Below are 21,721 nucleotides of genomic sequence, written 5' to 3'. Positions count from 1 at the left end.
GGGTGTCCCAGGCTGAGCGTGCATTAGAAGTTTCTAGAGAACTATAATATCTAGATCGGAGATTTTTTGTACATCATTGTTTCCCAACGAGATCTATCGATTAAAAATATTTTCAATATGGCGGCACTTCCGGAAATACCGGAAGTTGACAGCAACTTTCTTATTTTAAATCGGTACCCCCATTTTTTATTACATACTTAAATTCTCTGTAAAATTTTATGAATTTTGATATTAAACACTCTATATCTAATATTAACCGTTTTTGAGAAGAAAAATATTTAAAATTTTTGGACGAAAAAAACTGCCTGTCAAAATAATATGTATAGCCTAAACGCCAAATTTAGTGATTACCACAGCCACTGTGGCATAAAGAAAAGACATGTGCCTATCTATTTCAAAAATTAAATTGTTCCAATGTCAGGTAATAATGGCGGTAGCTGCCATGGAATTGAGCGATTAAAAAATTATCATAAATATTTTTTTTCAAATAGAAATACTCTTTTTTTATTTATCTAGTGAAAAGGGTTTTCAATTCGATACTTTTTGACTATACATGTTCCTATACCTAAAATAAATCGTTTTTAAGTTATTTAAGATTTAGTTTGAAAACGTATATTATTTTTCATTTTATCTAGCTTCCTTTGACATTTGAAAAGTGTCAGACAGTCAGACAATTTATTTTCATCTGTCAGAAAACGAATTATTTGAATTTCCTATATTATAAATCCTGGTGTATTTATAAAAATATATCTCGTATTTTCACTCTTTATTTATATCTTATAGTTGATATTATTCATTATTAATAATATACCGTATGATCGAAAAAAATAGCGCAAAGTTGGCTTGGAAATGATGATCGATAACATACTGCTTTTTGAACAAAGTGTCACAATATGACATGGTCAGATTTATTGTTTTACATCACGTGACGTTTAAAGTCATAGGCTACTCGTTAAAATCAAGAAAAATATACGCTTTACAACTAAATCTTAAATAACTTTAAAACGATGTATTTTAGGTATAGGAACATGTATAGTCAAAAAGTAACGAATTGAAAAAACTATTCACTAATGAAAAAGAAAAAGTGGGTTTCCATTTGAAAAAAATGATTTTTGATAATTTTTTAATCGCTCAATTCCATGACAGCTGCGACCATTATTATCTGACATTCGAACAATTTAATTTTTGAAATAGATAGCCACATATCTTCTCTTTATGGGACAATAGCTGTGGTAATCACTAAATTTGACGTTTAGACCATACATATATTTTTGACAGGCAGTTTTTTTATGTAAAAATTTTAAATATTTTTTTTTCTCAAAAACGGATAATGTTAGATATAGAGTGTTTAATACCAAAATTCATAAAATTTTACAGAGAAATTAAGTATGTAATAAAAAATTGGGACACCCATTTAAAATCAGAAAGGTGCTGTCAACTTCCGGTATTTCCGGAAGTGCCGCCATATTGAAAATATTTTTAATCGATAAATCTCGTTGTAAAACGATGATGTGCAAAAAATCACCGATCTAGATATTGTAGTTCTCTAGAAACCTCTAATGCACGCTCAGCCTGGGACACCCTGTATACTATTAAATAGGATAATTAACAAAAGCTGATGAATACATAATCAGCAATTATTACAACGTGCCTTTGCATAGACCGTTAAAGATATATTAAATTTGAGAAATAAAAATGATCCAAATTAAGTCACGATTTGCCTGAAACTCCACGAGGTTTTTTTATGACAGTAACCTTCTTGTGTCGCTCTACACATTTATTATTTTTATAACGGGAAAACGCCATAGGGGTTATTGAGAAAATTAAGAAGTTTGTTCATCTTGTTTACTCTCTAAGCCCGGCAAGACGGCACCACTTTATGTATCTTAACCCTCAATAATTTCTTTCTATGATGCCGCCGGGCAACAAAATACATCCATTTTTTTATCGGGCTCCATTAAAAAGAATAGAAGCCATGTTACAACGATAATTATGTTATTAATATTATCCTGTGGAGCAGAATTTCTTTTTATGGGGTGTATACCGAATAATGTTTGATAAAGCACGTAAAAATGACAACATAGAAAGAAGTTTGCCTACATTTGCACTCATTTTATTAAATACAAATAACTGTTAGACAACTCTAGAGTTCCTAACTGGCAAGGGAGTATATGACAGGGACACGCGATATTCCCAAAGATGTTTACAGCAACACTAGAAGAAATCTTTCGTCAACTAGACTGGACCAACAAAGGATTAAAAATAGATGGAGAATATCTTAACCACCTAAGATTCGCTGATGGCATAGTCCTAATTGCCAATAGTCTAGAAGAACATAGTACATAGTATTGCCGTTACTTGCTGACGAATATTCGACAGGCATCAGAAGATGGTCAGGCAAGGCGTTTTCTTTCATGAGCTTTTCTGTGACTGAAAAGCCCGATACATTCAAAAATCTCATTGCTTTGTTGCCTCTTTACTTTTTGGTTGTCGCTGTTAACTGAGTTTACAATTCTTCTCCATTGAGTTCTATTGTGAGCTGCTTCTTCCCACTCATTCTGCATGTTAATCCCCTTTAAGTTTTTGTGGAAAATGTCCTTGTACCTTTTCAGTTGTCCACCCGGCCTCCTAGAAGAACTACAACACAAATTAATGAACTAAATACAGCCAGCAATATAGAATAAGGTCTCAAAATGAATTCAGCACAAACTAAGTAATGTACGAACTAGTAGACAGAAAATACATTTTAATAAATTACAATACTACATTGTTTACACAATATTAAAAATAGTAGTAGAATATATATATTTTGGACAACTAATAAACAGCTCGGGATCTCTACTACCAGAAATCAACAGAAGAATTAAGTTAGCATAGAGTACTTATACCGGGTGCGTCTCAAAAGTGGCTCACCCTTATAATTTTTTTATTTTTTCTGATAAAAAACGATTTCGTGTTAGCATATGACATAAATTAGGATTGATTGACGTATTCAATTGTCTTTGGTCACTTTCTGTTTCACCAGAAATGACTACAACTTTTGATTTTTAAATGGCACCCTCGGTATTTTTTACTTTATTCGATAGAAAATGACATTCTGAATAGAATGACATATCATATGTCAACTTTTCACATTTTCGCTTAATTAAAAATCGTACTTTAAATTTCAATCTAGAGTGCCATGGCTATGTTAAAAACACTCGTTCTTAATCAAGGAGAAGTTAGAAAATGCTCCAATCGTATTTTTAATCATATCTCAATTTTTTCAAATAGAACGAAGGTGGCTCATTAGCATATTTGGAAAAAGCATTTTTTTACGAATAATTTGATACCACACAGTTGGTATTTTCGTCAAATTTTCGTTATGGATCGCAAGTTATAATTTGAAATAAACCATATGCGAACATGTCAAAAGTTGACATAAGATATGTCATTCTATTCGGAGTATTATTTTCTATCGAATAAAGTATAGGGTTATGCAGGATTGGAAGATCAATTAACATCAAACAGCACAACAACAATAAGAAATGAGCACAAATCAAACATAATATGCAAGAGAGGCACCACATTAATTAACACAGGTAGAACAAAGTTGCATATATGATGATGATAACATGGTACTGAAGTATAAAGCATAAAATGGTATGGACAGGCGTACTATAAGTCCTTTTCGGCTGCATAGTCTACTTTATTCTAAAAGAAAAGTCTATTTAGTATTTCTGAAGTGTTTTCTTTATAATTAGAATATAATTTAGATGTTAGTTTTAAGTTATAATCGATCAAAGTTCTTATTTAGCAGTTTTTAAACTTCGCTTTTATTACAGAACAGAAAATTTGAATTTCAAATTCGTCGTTGTAAAAATTGCTTTATTTTCACTTAGTTCGCGAAGTAAAGTGCTTATATTTTTATTGTCGGCAAGGTTTTAGATTGGGGACATAATAAAACGTTGATCTTAATGTTCTTTATTTCAATCGTTATTGTTATTAGTTCTTGTAATCTACCCCAACAGGGGAAGCAATGAAAATAAATATAAAAATATATAAATACAAAACAACATTTAATTCTCATATTTTATATGACAGTATATCGTAAAGATTTTTATTCACCTAAAACAGTAAATGCTCCATTTAAATGGAAACCGCAATTTTATCTCAGCTGTAAAGTTACTGAAAAGGTCTTTCCGCATAAAAAGGTTCAGCTTAAACTATTACGGTGAGTTTTGTTTTTTGTAGGTTTAGGTCCTATCTTAACTAAGATTACCTAAAGTTGTTTTGTAGTGATATACAAGTTTTTTTATATAAATTCGATAGCATAATCTTTACAAAGCATTTACTTAAAATAGGCCGAGAATAACAGCCACCACAACCCTTTCAAAATAATAAAATTTAACGTATTTAGAAAGAAACATTAAATTGCGAATTATGTATACAGGTCAACACGTAACAAGAATTTATTACAGTTAAAATGGTTAATTCGGTTTTAGATGTGTCTCACAAAACACCCTAATGTGGTATGTGGTGTTTGCGTTGGTGCGCTAAATTTCCATGTGGAGAATTATTTAAATAAGACTATTATTAACCTAAGGATGTCGGGGATAATTATGGATATGTTTATTTAACTCACATACGTTTAGGTTAGAATATCGAACTTAAATGCTGTATATTCAAATAACTCTGATTAGAATTATTTATAAAATCTAGTTTTTTTAGAATACTGGATCATATAAAAATAAGATGAAAGTTAACAATTACAATTATTATTCGTTTTATACAAATATCTACCGGGCGTTTCTCGAAAGCGATTCACCCCTATAACTTTTTATTTTCTTTTATATAAAAAAATTTGGTGTGTTAGTATTTGACAAATTAGAATTGATTGACGGATTCAATTGTTTTCGTCACTTCTTGTTTCACCGGAAATTACTACAACCCACAGAACAATGTCAACCGTTGACACGTGATGTCATTCTATTCAAAGTGTCATTTTCTATCAAATAAAGTAAAAAAATTGGCGCCGGGAGGCACATTAGCCGCCCATACTAAAATATGTTAATAAAAAGTTGGTAGGCAGTTCTTTTAGTTTCAAAGTAAAGGAATTTTTCCAATTTTGGTCCGCGGTTATTTCCCCTATCCGCCACCTGGGGTCGCGTCTGATGGGAGTTTGGATTTTCTCAAAAACCACACGGATTTTCTCAAAAACGGACTACGGAAACACGGAATATCTCAAAAACTGCTACTTTGACTGATTTTGATGTTATTACAAATTTTGGTGCAAATATTATTCCTAATCTTAAACTGAAAACCGCGTTTCGCTAGCTACTGTAATTTTGGAGTTACGATTGTTAAAAATTTTTATCCCCCTCCCATACCCCCTTACTAACACCCCACCCCCACCAAAAACTAATAGCCAGATTCTCGGGTGCCACAGTATTTTTGTGCCAAATTTGGTTAAAATCAGTTTAGCGGTTTTTGAGTTATCGTGTTACAGACGGACAGACAGACGGACAGACGGACAACATGAAAATATTTTGTATTTAAGTCATTTATGACCCAAATAACTCATTTTGAGTGAAATTAAAAAACTTTTTTTTGCCGATCTTAATAGCCTACCATACCTGTCGGTATGGTCTAGGGGATTCAATCCCGGGATTCCGGGATCCCGGAATTAATTAACGTTAATTTTAATAAAATGTTCTTTGAAAGTAACATTGGTAACATTATTACTGAAATCCCGGGATTGAATCCCGGGATCCCGAGATTCGGGGTTAAGAATCCCGGGATCCCGACAACATAAAATTGTCCGGGATTGAATCCCCTAGTATGGTCGGCTAAAAATTATACATACGAGTATGAAGAATGTGGGAAACGTAGGAGAGGATCGCTGAGGTTTCGGTACACCGCCAAGAAATTTGAAACACTTGCACTTGTTTTTGAGACAATCTGTATAATGTATGGCTTTCATTAGGGCTGGAATAAAAAAAATATTTGTTTTTTAAAGATTTGTAATTCCTGCGATAACATTCAATTATCTTAATTGTAGTTAGCCGGTGAATTACTAAAATCGAGTTACTTCATTGATTACACAACCGACTAATTTCCTTTTTAGTTCGTTGGCCGAACTGATTGATTTATCCTATTACGGAAGCAGCATAGGGATTATAAATGGCCAAAATGGCAACTGGATAGTAAACGTGACCAGGGAATACTTCCAAATGTTCCAGAGTTTCGAACAAATGGATCAGGCCAGCACATGTACGTCAAATATTGAATATCTAAAAGTCTCTTTTTATCTTGCTAAAGCTTTTAAAATGTAGTATTTTAAAATCGTTTCTCCAATTATTACTAAAGGGCCCAGGACGCTTTCTTTGAGTCGTAGTTTGGAATCTGTTATAAATTACTATCAAAACAAAACAAATATTGACTGTAGCGCTAGAGTCATTTGGCCTGTGGCACAGGCAGTTGTGGTTTTTAACAATGATGGAAGAATTACCGATAATGACGGTGCTCCAAGTAGAAGACTCATTCAAACCATTAAAGATTCATACCCGCAAACACATATGCTGTATATGAGTGAAGATAGAAATAGTTTTTTTAAGGTATTTCCTAAATATAATGTTTTTAACATTGATACAATTAGTACACTAGATTCTACAGGGTCCGACAATAGTGCGTCGCGCATCTGTATAGTTCCTAAATAAAAAACCTAGCAATTTTGTTTAAGTGTAAACCTAAAGTAAGTATTAGGACGTAGGATGTATTTCAGGAAAATAATTTAACCTCTACAGGGTGACTCAAAAAAGTGTGAGTTTTTTTAAAATGGAACACCCTGTATATTATTACATTTTTGGCTTCCTTTCTGATCACTTTATATAATTTTAAGATATTTTTAAATAAGTTTTGATAGTTTCAGAGGTATTAATAAATAAATTAAAGATCTTCTGAATTTTTTTAAAAAATGAACATTTTTTGTATTTAGAGTTTTTCAAAAATTTTAACGGCTTCGCAGATACTTGCGGTATTACTTCATATGGCTCTTTCAACGGTAAAATACGAGAGAAAAATCATTGGGTGGCTTTGATAAAAGTTTACTATGGAAAATGCCATATGAAATATAAAACGGCGAATATCTGCTTAAAAATTTTTAAATACCCTAATAACAAAAAATGTTTATTTTTTAATTGTCCATTTCTAAAAAAATAACATACAGGATGTTCCATTAAAAAAAAACCAAAAAAAAATTTTGTATTTTGGAAAGTTTGGCGTAGAATTTTGAACATCCTATGATTTAAGATTACAATATTTATAGCAAAGTAAGTACAGATTATCTAACATAAATACACAATATAGTTTTGATTTCAGGACAGTTCTTGTATTTTTAATAATTTTTTTAAGAAAGTCTGAAAATTATACATTTTTTATTTATTTATTAATGTCTGGAAACTATAGAAATATATCTACTCATATCTTAGGATTATGTAAAGTGATCTGATTAAAATATTTTCTTAAAATACATTCTAGTACATAGTTTAGGTTTTCACTTTAACAAAATTTCCAAGCTTTTTATTCTAGAAGCTACAAATGCCCGACGCACTATTGCCTAACCCTGTATATTTTATTGGAAGACAAAAAAAGAAAACTCAGTCATATGATCTTTGTTCAACAGTTATCTAATATTAAATATGAAAGTATTTCTTAGTTGGAAGATAAACTGAACAGTGCTATGGGTATAAACTATAAGACCTTATTGAATTTTAGGACTTACTAGTGGAAGACGATGACTCTATTATTAATCCCTCAGCTGATGCTCTTTCGACCGCTAAAGAAATCAGTTCCAAGTTAAGTGTTTTGCCAGCGGGTTTAATTAAATTTTATTGCAACTACGCCGATGTTCGATTTGAAAAGTATTTAACCCCCGGTGTGGAAAATAGGTTTGAAATCCATAGAGAGTATATAAAACGAGGGGCAGTAACTACAAAGGTAAAGATACAACTATGTGTTAAACAATTTTAACAAAGGAAAAATCACAGTTCACAAAAACTTCATTATTTTATTGGGTTTCGCGACGAAAAAATGCTTTATTGCAGACTATCCTACTGTGATACACTCTATTGGTCCGCATTGACATTTCATAGTAAATATACCTTATAGAAAATTTAAAACTCTTGTGTTAGATTTATTCACAATTTTCGAAAATTTCATCACATAACTGATGCTTTTAAAAACACAAAATGGTTAAATTTTGAACAGTGTTAGGGCTATCAGTATCATATATCGTGCTTAGTTTATAGAATTAATGTGACCAAAAATACGGAATATTTATACGCTAAGTTATTACCACGCTGGGATATTCATGTCTTGAATACTCGTCACAAAAGTGTGTATGATACTCCGAGGCACAAAACTGCACAATATGAAAGGTGTTCTTTTACAGAACGTCATAAATATCTATAATCACCTACCTGCAGATGTAAAAAGGGCTGAAACTATGGTCAAAACCTTTTTAGAGAAAAATTCTTAATTTATATGTATACAGGGTGAGTTTCCTACGATGTTCTCTATGGGTATCTCGGAAACTTCTGGAGATAGAGAATCGGTTAAATGGGGAAAGAATTGCAGTTTTGTGGGGTCATAAATATGCGCCTTTCAGATTTTTGAAAAAGTTCATGGCTTACTAGATATTTCGAAAAAAACAAATTTTGGTTATTTTAAAAATTGTCCCTAATTCCATTATAATCTATTTTAGACAAAAAGTTTTCAGATAAAAGTTGTAGATAATCACATCCTTAATGAGACTGTGTTCTCCGTTTTTTTCTAAAGCCTGTCATTTTGACATATGACACAAACATGTGTTTTTTTAAATGGAAACCATAGTTGGCCATGACTTCATAAAAAGCGCCATTTTTTAAGCTTTTCAGCGATATAAGCTATAATATGTTTTCTTCGAAAAATTACTGAGTTATAGCCAATTCTTATAATTTTTAAACAATTTCACTTAGTTAGCCATGGAAACAAGTTCAATCGCCGTTGCTCTCAGAAATGTGAAGCTTTCATATCCAAACTTTGTGAATTAAAAGAAACAAAAATTGTCAATATGAATTTTTCAAATGAAGAAAAGCGTGTAGATACTCGCGCATCAATAGAGTGGTTCCAACACGACTTTCATTATGACCCCCCCATAATGAAAGAAATGTTAAAAATTATTTATATCATAATTATGCAAACTCAAGGATAGGAAGAGGTAGACCAATTGCATGGGCCTCCTCCGATCACCTGACCTATCCATTTTATATATTTTTTATGCGGTATGGTTAACAATAAGGTTTACAAAAAACCTTATGAATTAAGAGAGGCACTCAAAGTGGCGGTACGAGAGAAGTTTAATTAAGTCAACCGGTCCTTCTGTCATAATAGGTAGTAATTCAGTTTTAAAAAGATGCAACTCGAAACAATGACGGGTTTTTTTGAACATTTTCTAAAATAACTTAAAGTATATGTAGTGATATTATTTTTTTAAGTTTTAGTTTGTGTAACGTAAATTGTAAAGGACCGTTTAATAATATTATTATATTCTGACTATATATTTATAAGTTATAAATCATAACAGAATAAGAATACCATGCGATCTAGTGAAATTAGCCAAGAAAGATAAGAATTGGCTGTAACTTAATTTAACTTCTCTAACATGTCTTGAAAACCGTTCTCTAAAAAAACGTAACATTCACCGGTCAACGTATCCTCGAAAATGTGTGGTCAAGAAAAGTTGAACCAACTATCCTACACGCTTTTCTTCATTTGAAAAATTCATATTTACAATTTTTGTTTATTTTAATTTACAAAGTTTGGATGTGACATCTTCACAGTTCTGAGAGCAAAAACGATTTAAACTTGTTTCCATGGCTAACCAAGTGAAATTGTTTCTAGAAAAAAACAGAGAACACAGTCTCATTAAGGATGTAATTATCTACAACTTTTATCTGAAATTTTTTTGTCTAAAATAGCTTATAATGGAATTAGGGACAATTTTTAAAATAGCCGAAATTTGTTTTTTTTCGAAATATCTAGTAAGCCATGAACTTTTTCAAAAATCTGAAAGGCGCATATTTATGACCCCACAAAACTGCAGTCCTTTCCCCATTTAACGGACTCTCTATCTCTAGTAGTTTCCGAGATACCCATAGAGAACATCGTAGGAAACTCACCCTGTATAAAAAGTTAGTTAGCTTTTCTTTTATTCATAAAATTTTTGCAAAAACCTGTTAATTTTCTATTTGTAATTTTTTCTTACACTTTTCTTTTTCTTAACCTTTATTCGTTATTAGTTACAATTTTTGTTGGTTGCATGGAAGAGCAGCACGCCTGCTGGATGTCACTAACTTATTTAAATATTTTTTGCACTATGTAATTTATATATTAATAAAGACACTTTATTATTATTATATAAGTTCTTTAACCTTGTGTGCAGATGCTAGCAGAAGGGCATTGACCATGGGAAAAAATTGTAAATCTTATCGAATTGTCGTGGTGCTTTAAAATATAACTCGTTAATTTCTAACGCGACAATTAAAATCCCTTGGGATAAATATATACTCTTTAAATTATGCAAGTATATAGATATACTAAAATGATCCATGACAAAGTGTGGCTTTTATTTCGCCCCATATTTTTACTCTTTTTTTAAAGACTGAAAATAGCTTCGTTAAAGTATTTTTCCTTTGAAACGTTTTTCGTACTCTCGTTAAATGTAGATTTCACACACGAAAAATGAGTTTTTAAACTTTTATGTTTGTTACCCCATTAAAAACATTATTCCGAGCAAATTAAATATTACTGTGAAATTTAAAAACGTTTCTTTTAATGGCTACCTCTCGAGATCATTTTTTTACTTGAAAATTAATCTGCGCGTCTAAAAAACTTAAGAAATCGCGCATAAAACTTTGGATCTATTTTTAAAAGGTTCACTTTTAAATGTTTCTTTTAGTGTGGTTCAATCGCTCAAAATATCAGCTAGTTTTAGTTACTATTTCGTGATCATTTATACTCAATAGAATTGTATACAGGGTGTTTCAAAAAACATGTGCCATCTCTCATGGGGAGATTCATCACGTAAAAATAAGATTTATTTTTCCTATCAAAATAAGTCCGATTCTGCTTTGTTTCGTAGCTACAGGGTCTTAAAAGTCTTAATATTTTTTCGATTTACTATAATTTTCTTCCAAGTACTTTTAGCGTTTCGAATGAAATTTTGACGGTAAAAGTTACTATAAATGCGACACATTTTAAAATTTTAAAGCTAAAAAAGTTTTTCTAAAACAGCATGTACGCCACTGACTTTTTCTTCTTGTTAGCGAAATAGTGTAAGCAGTTTAATACCGATTAAAAGTTGTCTTTTGTCGATTTCGGCCTCCTTGATGAGATAAACGCAATTTTATTAATTTGCCTTGATACCCTAGATGTTAACACCCTGTAGCTACGAAACAAAGCAAAATCCGACCTATATTGATATGAAAAATAAATCTTATTTTTACGTGAGAAATCTACCCACGAGAGATGGCACATGTTTTTTGAAACACCCTGTGCAAATATATTAACAGGAATGCTTTTTTAAAAGATTCTTCTATACCCCATTAAAAATAAACGATAGTTTAGCTACCTTCATTAAATATGCAAACGCCGCTTAAAGTGTTTCAAAAAAGTAAGAGCCGGTCAATGAATTTTTATAGAGATCCTCTGTTAATTTTTAAATTCAAGGCATCTTTGGTGGCAATTTTACAATATTGAAGAGTTAACTTTACGCAACAACAAGGTGGCTGCACAAATAACGCTCTTCGGGTAAATAAAAAACAATAATACAGATTATATTTTAGTTCTATTATTTGATTCTATATATAAAATAAAAAATATGAGGGTTCCTAATAAAAGTAATAGTATAGTGTTATTTCGTTTACAAAAAAATACAGATATAGGTATACACACCACAATTCCTTAAATTTCTAAATAATATCATTTTATCATCGATATAGATTTCAAAAAACAAACGTGTAATAACAACAGTTTGTATGGCTTTGTAAGCTTAAAATGAAAATAAAAAAATAAAAGCTTTTAACAAAATTGGGGTAGTTTATACAAATATTTTGTAAACAACGGATATAAAACATTCTTTAAAAAAAGGAAAGAGTAGCATAGAAATAACAAAATATACCGATCTACGACTTTGCTAAAGTTAAAGTCGAATTTTCAAATGCCATTTGTAACTTTAAAATAAGTTTTTTGTTCGCAAACCTGTTTTTGTCAGAGGTCCAGTAAATTGTTTGAAATTCCACTGCTGAGCGATGCGTACTTCAAATTTTGAAAAACGAAACGCCATTTTAAAGGGAATTTAAAGCCCTTTGAATAGATGTGTCACAAGGCACCCCTTCCTATTTGAAAGTATATGTTGGTAAAAAACGTTCTCGTTAGGGAATGCGAATTACAGTGGTCTTTTATAAAGTTGTGAATACGATTGTTGACGACTGCGACCTTTCCAGATCTATAGTGGACCTCTTCTGATTCTTAAGTTACATTCTCTAGTCCTATCCTTTTCACAAGGTCTAGCAACTTGAATAATGAACCATCCATGTAGCTCTTTGTCAATGGCCTATCATTGTCTATTACTGTCGCACCGACATAAAATGTGTTTTGTAATTTCTTCTTCAGATTGACAGAACCTGCACATGGCTTCTTCTTTCAACCCCATTAGCATTAGATACCTATTCAGCTTACAGTGCCCTGTTAGTAGACGACAGCTTTGACAGAATTTTTGTTTTTGCTTCTCAGGTCTGCTGTGAATTTTGGCAAATGTGAAACTTTTAGCCTGTCTCTGCCCTGGTGAATTTCTGCACCATTCTAGAGATTTGTTAGTCACCTATCGTTTTGTGGCCCTTCTCGTGACTGCCTTTGCAACGCCGTAGAAGGGTTCAGGAACTAGAATGTAGAATGAGTGAGAGGGGGGTTAATCACTGCGACCTTAAAGATCTATTGTGTCCCCTTCCTTGAATCATTACACAGTCTATAACCCATCATACCTCTGTTGTAGAGGGGACAGGGTATTTCCCATCCTCCCCTGAGAACAGATGTTCTTCCTCCGAGGGTGCACACCCTTCCACGGTTGGAGCTTGGCCCTCCGTGCCCTTCACAGTCGAGGAGCTTTCCTCCGGCTGAGGTACCCGTGAGGTGGAGGCTGGAGGATCTGTCTCCATTTTCTCCACCTCTTTAACTTGGTCTCTCCTTAGACCTGATACCGGTGTTGTCCCGTATCTATAATAGAGGATATGCCTCTCTTTCTCTATTGCCTCCTTGGATTTGAGGTCAATTCGTATTGTGAGGACCTGACCATGACACTCCTCCCTCGAGTTGATGACTCGCCAACTTGATGTCCTAACATTGAAGCTCTGACCCTGGATAAGGCTCAGCAGGTAGGTGGTGTCTTTCCCCTTGCTCCTCGGCAAAAAGACCGTGATGGTCGCCCATTTAGGGATGTTTTCTCCCTTCACTGCAACCAGTTCCGACCCCTGCCAATTTTTAAGCTTAGGTGCGATTTCCACCAACCAATTCGCCGATTCTTGAGATACACAATCTATGAGGATCATGTCCACCCGAAAGTGTATCCCCGCAAAACGCAACTAACCCACATTTTGTAGATTGTTGTGTTGCGCTTCGTCCAGTATAGCCTCTTCTAGAGAGGTTTGCTGGTCGGTGGTCAGAGCAACCTCTGGGATTCAGGGACTATAAATGGCATTGATGAGTCTTGCCTGGCCATCTCATCTGCTTTTTCGTTACCCTTGTGACCCTCGTGCTCTGGTACTCAAATTAACTTAACGTTGCTACGCTCACTCAAAGTATTTAGAGCACACACACTCCTTTCATTAGCCTAACATCCTCTTATGTTCGGCATGAAGTCAGAATCATACTACTTTCTATTGTTTAAAAAAAATCATATAAAAAAATCATTTCTTTAAAACTATGATTAAACAAATATTTTTTTGGCGTCAAGTAGAGAAATTTTTAGATTACTAATTGCTGGTGGGCGATAAATAAATAAAACACTTAATCACATTTTAACATGTATAATACATTATACATTTACATGTTGTACACAGGTCCCTGGTTTAGTGTTTTATAGCTTCAGAAAGAAAATATATAATTTTTATTGAATCTTTTATAAAAGTTAGTTATTAAACATTTCGACGGTATTTTGTATATTCCCATGTTTGTGAATAACTTTCTGTTTGGTGATAATATCACAAAATCAACAGGTTTTTGATTTAAAGGTCGAGCCATGGCTTAAATGTTAATTCTTTTTGTAATACAAACCTGCTGTGAATTTTGAACGGTTTCGTTTAACATAATGTCTATGCACGGTGTCATTGATTTCTTAATGTGCTAGAGAAAGATGGAAAGAGAATGTTTGCCTTGTACGACAAGAATATAAAAAGCAAAATTGTTCGCTTTACTACGTGTTCTACATTATTTTATGAAACGTAGGTAACCATTAAAAATACCAGAAGTCTTTGTTTTAAAATACAGCTCCGTTCTTCTAGCAACGAAAGGATATAAAATATGGTTGGGGTCGCACCACTCTGGCACTTTGTGCCATTGTATCGGTTTTTTAATCGCGGTGCGATCCCTTTAGACACACATTTATTAATCCTAATATTATTCTGTAAAACTTAATGGGGTCTAATAAAGAAATTTGAATTTGAATTTGAATTTGAATTTGAATTTGAATATAAAATAAAACCTATGAGGCTTGTTTCTTCTTCATTATCTTTATTTAGATGATTTTTAGTATGTCACATTATTTTCCCTGTAGTCCGAAAGAAATTGCCTTTTAGCAAAAATTAAAAGGAATATATATTTACCGGTCAGAATCTAAAAATAGCGCTGTTAATTGAAAAAATATATAGTATTCTGCCTAGTAAGATAGCTAAACGCTAATTAATTTTATTTTCTCGACACACATGTATTTGTTAACATTAAAAAAATACTCCGATATACATGATAACAAAAATATTTATGCATATAAAAAATAATTTTGGATAACAGAACTCTCACAGTCCATATGTCTTCTACAGTTCAGGAGATGGCTCATATTTTAAACCTTGTATAAAAATATTAAATTTTACATGAATAATATGAAAATTTTCCATTAAACAAATTGCTGTCTGTGCATAATATTAATACGCAAAGAGAACGTTAAAAAATAAATAAGTTGATATTGCTAAACCCTTGCAAGTTAAATTATAGTTTTCTTCTTAATAAACTCAGCAAAGTTACACGGGGGCGCATCTTTTCTGGAAAAACAATGATGTAAAACTTGTATTGGATGAAAAATCTTTGAGCTCGTTTATTACTTTCAATCTCCAACACTTCTGTCGAATGAAAATGAATGTTCCATCCATATTTAAAGTAAAGTCGTTGGAAAATTTGCTTTTCCAAAGATGGAAAAATGATTCGGGTGAAATCCTCCGTCACGAGATGATAAACAAGAATGCTGGAAAAAAGTAAAGTGGGCCATGTTTGATTTGATGTACAGAGAAAATGAATCTATACGTATGCGATTTAAGTATATTTATTTATCTGATGTCGAATACACTTTTTTTTTGGCGGGTCTTCTTTTCAATCGCCAGCAAAGATCAAAATATAAAAATGTATAAGCTCGCATAAGACGTCAAAGGCTTCAAGTTTTTAAGGGTTAAAGTCAATAATAGGGTTTATATATTGCAAAAACAAATAATAAATGTCAAATAAATATCGGAGATAGGAGATGTTTTTACTAACCCAAGAATATATTGAAGAATTGTTCGATATTTTCGATAAACGAATTTTAGTTAGAGTGTAACATCAGTTAAATCGCCTAACATTAAGACTTTGAGCAGTATTATTTTTTACAACTGTTTAGATTTAGTAAAAAAATAACTGATTTTAATGGCAATCATTGATACAGAGCACGTTCTTTGTTTCAGTTTATAAATAGATTCATGAAACCCTTCCTTGCTTAAAACCCAAAAAGTTACTTGTTTGCTGTATGTTCAGTTTTTAAATATACAGGGTTGTTCACCACATACGACACGGAGTGTTGTGGCTAAACGATTAGATTTTTACAAATTGTAAGTTTTGGGTTCGATGAAGAACTATTAGAGGTACAATTTAAAAATATTTTAACAAGATACAGGGTGTCCCAAGTAAGTAAAAAATATTATAGTTGTATTTTTTTAAATGAAACACCCTTTATATTATTCCATTTTTAGATTCTAAGATTGAAATAAAGGTAAATTTGATTAAGGTTTATCACACTTAAACCTTACCGTTTTTGAAATATTTTCAATTTTATGAAATTGCAGTAAAAATTTTAACGCTTCATTTCTCCAAAGTTACCAAAGTTTTTTATACTAAATATTTACTGAAGATTATTTGTTGATCAGATATTGTGTTGCAATAAAAAAAAATAACTACCTTATACAGAGTGTCAAAAATTTTATATTAAATAATTACTAGCTTTAAACGGCAATAACTTGTTTAATTTAAATGGAATACCCTGTATATTTTACGTGAATCAGATGCTCAATTTAATTGTCTGTCAAATTGTATTATACCATTTTTTATCTGTCTCTTCAGGTTTTCGTAAAAAATGCATTTTCTTATAATTTAGACCTCATTTATCACTATACCCAATGGAATATTGACATTTTAGATTATTTTTAAAGATTTAACAAATTTTCAAAGAGTACATTACTAATATTGTCGATATGGTTCGCTTATTTTATTAAAAAAAAACTGTTTAAATATTTTTTGTTAAAGATGACCAATTAATATGATCCCTGTATTCAAACTACATTAATTGACTGTTTCCTTTAATTAATGATAATTGCTACAAATACTAAAAAACTGAATTTTGTATGTGTTAGAAAGTGTGGTAAAAAGTAACACCTTATAAATTTTATTTCTTTTTTTAAAGAATGCTTATTTTTATATCAACAGAGACGTTCATTTTCATAACTTATTATTATATTAATTTCTGAGCCAAATCCACATTTATTTAGAATAATTAATTAATTAAAACAATTAAGTATGTAACTAACTAATTTTTGGTCGGAAATAATGGTGGTATATTTTAACTGGTATACTCTTTTACAAAGATATAAATAGTTTTTTGTATACAAATTGGCTTGCAATATTATTAATTTACCACCTGTACATTTTGTACATATATGTTGCTTTAAAAAAAATCTGAAATGTCAATTTTCCACGGGTATAGTGATAAATGAGGTCTAAATTATAAGTAAATGCATTTTCTACGAAAACTTGAAGATATAGGTAAAAAATGATTTAACACAATTTGATAGACATTTAAATTGTGCATCTGGTTCACGTAAAATATACAGGGTGTTCCATTTAAATTAAACAAGTTATTGCCGTTTAAAGCTAGTAATTATGTAATATAAATTTTTGGACACTCTGTATAAAGTAGTAAAATTTTTATTATTGCAACACAATATCAGTTCAATAAATAATCTTCAGTAAATATTTAGTATCAAAAATTTTGATACCCTTGGAGAAAAAAAGCCTTAAAATTTTTACTACAATTTCATAAAATTGAAAATATTTCAAAAACGGTAAGGTTTAAGTGTGATAAACCTTAATCAAATTTACCTTTATTTCAATCGTAGAATCTAAAAATAGAATAATATACAGGGTTTTCCATTTAAAAAAATACAACTATAATATTTTTTACTTATTTGGGAAACTCTGTATCTTGTATAAAAAAATTTAAATTGTACCTTTAATAGTCCTTCATCGAACCCAAAACTTACAATTTGTAAAAATCTAATCGTTTAGCCACAACATTCCGTGTCGTATGTGGTGAACAACCCTGTATTTATGAGAATGTATGCCTGCATGAGGTGTGGGAGCAGATAATTTTGGCAACTCAAAAATATTTTGTATTGTTGTTTTCCATAAACGGATTTTAGGAAGAATGTTGCATTTTGACCTTTTCGAATATGAGTTTACAAACTGGCTTAATAACTCTGAAATGAATTATTCTTTTCTTTTCTAACCGAATATCGTAATATGTTTGCTTCATTTTTTATTTACAAGAAAAATATTGAAATTTTTGATGACAATAACTGATCCAGAACACGTTTTATGTTTCAGTTTCTAAATAAGGACTATGGTGATCTCGCTGTCTGTTTTTTCGCAAGCAGGACCTCGGCACCGACCAACAAATCGTGTCAATCTTTAACTGTAAACGGTGAGATCAGTTTTAATTCTAGAAGTTTGTGTACGACAGAATCAGCATGCGACGTTCAATATACTCTCACGTCGAACAACAGCCAGGTCAAATGCGCAGGTAAATTATTACAATGCAAATATCAGAAAATGACTACCGCAAAGGACAAGTAATGCGTTTTCAATCAAAGTCTATGATTATAGACCATTCTACGAAAATCGGACATATTATGGACAATAAAAAATAAGCTAAAATGTTATCTTCTATTTCCATTTTACTCGAATGATCGATTTACTGTATGAATTCTCGTAGAATGGCTGGTATATTTATTAAAACCATAAAATTTAGCTTCTTGTAGCATATTTCCTAACATTTACCTAACATGTGTACAAAGAGTGACTTTCCTCAATTTTAGTTTTTGTTTAAATTAAGAGATTTCGCTTAAAACTCATCTTATAAGGAAGAACAACACTGAAGTATGTTTTTCTATGTGATTTTCTAATCTCATACTTACATTCTCAAATAGCAGCAATATTCACTAAAGTACAAATTAGCTTCAGGGAAATTCCATCTTCAAGCAACAAGAAGTTAAGAGCTAAAAGATTTAATTAACTGCAAATTATTTTTGCTAAATTGAAAAGAGGAAAGGCAATCTTTTTTTAAAATCTTTTTACCTCAATAAAAGTAATTACTTCCGTATGAAGAACCCACAAAAGAATGTAATTCTTAGATAATATAAATTATTTTTGTGGAAATATTTGGTAATGTCGTTGTCTACCTGAAAAAAAAGTCTAATGGAAAAATGTTAAGAATTCAAATATAAACAGCAAATCTAATTTTTTATATAATAATTACAATTCATGTTAGGATATGAGTTGTCCTTTGTGGTTTCTTATTACATGAATAATCTATTTTATTAATTTTAATTACAACCACTTCCTAAACAGAATATTAATGTTAAAAGTCTGCAATTCTGAGATTTAAAGAAACTATACCTTAAAATCGAAAAAATCCCATCGCAGCAGCTTTTGAAATGACAATATCTGACGAAAAGGAATGTAATTTCTCAAAAATTGACATAAAGATTAATATTTAAATAGAGTATACCTACTTAAAAATTCAGAAACATACTTATTTTCAAAATTAAAAATAGTGAATAGATTTGCGTGCGAATGGTTTATAAACAATTTAGTTTTTTCCATTTGATTATTGAAAAGATTACTATTTGTTTTTAACTATATATGCATTATTAAATAAGAAACAATTTATAAGTATGAATCAAACGAATTAAATTAAATTTCTACTAATTTTTTTTCAAAAGATAAAAAATCGAAAGCTTATGGGATGCAACTTTGTTTCATTTTGTATAATAAATCCTTTGTCAGGGCAGACTATATATTTTACAGGCTAGACAATAGGTACATAAACGTCCAATATTCACCTGAAAAGGGTTCAACAAGAAAAAGATGCACCTGTAGGGGTTAGGCCCTACGGAATGGATTCAAAAGAATTTTAAGCAGATCATCTACCTGTACCATTTTTTCTTTTCTTTTCAGAGAGCGACTGTAGGTATCCCGATCAAGTGCTGGTCATCATAACCTATAGTTACACATCCGGCTCATCTGGCTTGGGATCTGGTTTTTTCTTGTCTGTCTCGTTAATTTTAGTAGCTTGGCTTACAAACTTGTTTTAATTATCCAAAAAGAAACATACAAAAAATACTTTTAGTAAAAATCGTATTGAAATAGCGGCCATAATTATTTAGTAACTTTTATAGCTAATCTCATTAATTATTTAGAGAACAATTTTAGTTTATTATTATCTGTACAGTTTATTACAAACATTTTACCTTATTATCTTAGCGTATATTTTATTATAATCGTATTGTTAATCAAATTTAGAATATTTTGTAATTAAGTAGCAAATCTAAGTAAAGTACATTTGTGATTTTAATATTGTATTTTATTTCAGTTTTTTAATACTGCAAATTTCAGGAAAAACTGGTGTAGAAATTTAAATAGTTTATATATAGTTTTGACTCAATCTGTAGAAATTAGATATTCCAGTATGCTAATCAGCTCATTAACTAATTAAATTCAAAGGTGCTAAAAGAAATATTCATCCTAGAACTAAAAATAAACTAATAGATAATAGAATTACACTAAACATATTCAAATATATGTCAGAGAAAATAAAAAAATAGTTTTTTTCGAAGATTATTAGTTTTATTAATTAAAATCTGATTTTGACAGTTGTTTAATACGTACTTTATACTCAGCTATCCAAATAAAACCCCATTCTTTAGATAACATCTGTATAATTTCAAACAATGATAAGAAATACCGTATGATCGAAAAAACGGCGTCCAGATGGCTGGAAAATTACGAATGATAACATTTCTCATATAAAATAACAGCGATCTTCATTTCATATAGCCATCGCTGACTCCGTTTTTTTCCGGTACTTAAAAAAGTACTTCATACCTAATTTAGTAGTTTATATGAAGTTGACTATTGAATTAAATCTTGCATTCAGGTTTAATACCAACACAATTTGTGATTTCAAATGTATCTGATTTTTTTAAAAATTTTATGTGTATCCTAAACAGCAAATTAAATAATGGCAATGTATTTTGGATCAATTAGCAAGTTACTTTGCTAACAACCTGTATAATTCACCAAAAATTTTTGAAACAAGATAAAAGTCCATATATTTTTGGGATTACCGTCTTGATGTTAATCTTGGGCATTAATATATAGAGTAAATATGTAATGTGTTGGAGATATCCATCGCTAGATTGATTTATTTTCCTTATATGATATTTTTAGAACGAAAAATTATAGTGCATTTTAAGTTTATAACTTTGGTGTTTCAGAAAATTAAATATCTTAAGTGTAACACACTACTAAAAATCTTTATACATAAATATCATCAACCTGATAGATAAATATAATTATTAAGAAAACGTGCGCCTTGTCTGATCAAGAGTTATTACATCTGTTGTTAAAGTTTATAATATTTAATTTCCATCAATTTGGACCTTTAACGATATTGAAAACCGAGCGCAATTTTATTGAATAAAAATCAGACAATATTTTAGTAAATTGAGAAATAAAACCCGTTATATCTCAATTTTCATTTATTAAAATTTCCAATTATTGTATAAAAAAACAAAAAAATAAATAAATAATGTCTAAATATGGCTTTGGTTAAAAATTAAAAATTATAACTTCAATTTTTTTACATGTGTTTTTTATTTTAAATATCTTTTAAATCTTGCAACTAAAGAACTAAAGCGACTATTAATAAACATGAAGACATAACTGAAAAATAAAGTTAAAAAATATGAAGAAATAAAAAAAGTAAATGTTGACTAATATGTTAAGAAATCAAAGTAAAAAAATACAAATAGATCACAAACACAGGTAAATATACAATTGTGCCATTAATTAT

At 30.7% G+C, this 21,721-nt stretch overlaps 1 protein-coding gene across 1 annotated transcript in view; it reads left to right on the top strand.

Annotated features, from left to right (window-relative positions):
* LOC115882230 overlaps positions 1-20,221 on the top strand; it is a 37,961-nt gene extending 17,740 nt beyond the window's left edge. Inside the window, exons 9-13 of the mRNA XM_030900150.1 lie at positions 6,107-6,252; positions 6,349-6,596; positions 7,756-7,977; positions 18,193-18,388; positions 19,825-20,221. Of these exons, the coding sequence (XP_030756010.1) occupies positions 6,107-6,252; positions 6,349-6,596; positions 7,756-7,977; positions 18,193-18,388; positions 19,825-19,961 (949 nt within the window). The 3' untranslated portion in view covers positions 19,962-20,221. The remainder of the gene's footprint in view (positions 1-6,106; positions 6,253-6,348; positions 6,597-7,755; positions 7,978-18,192; positions 18,389-19,824) is intronic.
* The last annotated feature ends 1,500 nt before the right edge of the window (positions 20,222-21,721 follow it).

This window comes from Sitophilus oryzae, unplaced genomic scaffold (assembly GCF_002938485.1).
Source record: "Sitophilus oryzae breed Bouriz unplaced genomic scaffold, Soryzae_2.0 scaffold_177_pilon_pilon, whole genome shotgun sequence".
In the NCBI taxonomy this organism is placed as follows: domain Eukaryota; kingdom Metazoa; phylum Arthropoda; class Insecta; order Coleoptera; family Curculionidae; genus Sitophilus; species Sitophilus oryzae.
Note: the sequence above shows the minus strand (reverse complement) of the source record. Positions and strands in the feature narration are given on the sequence as shown.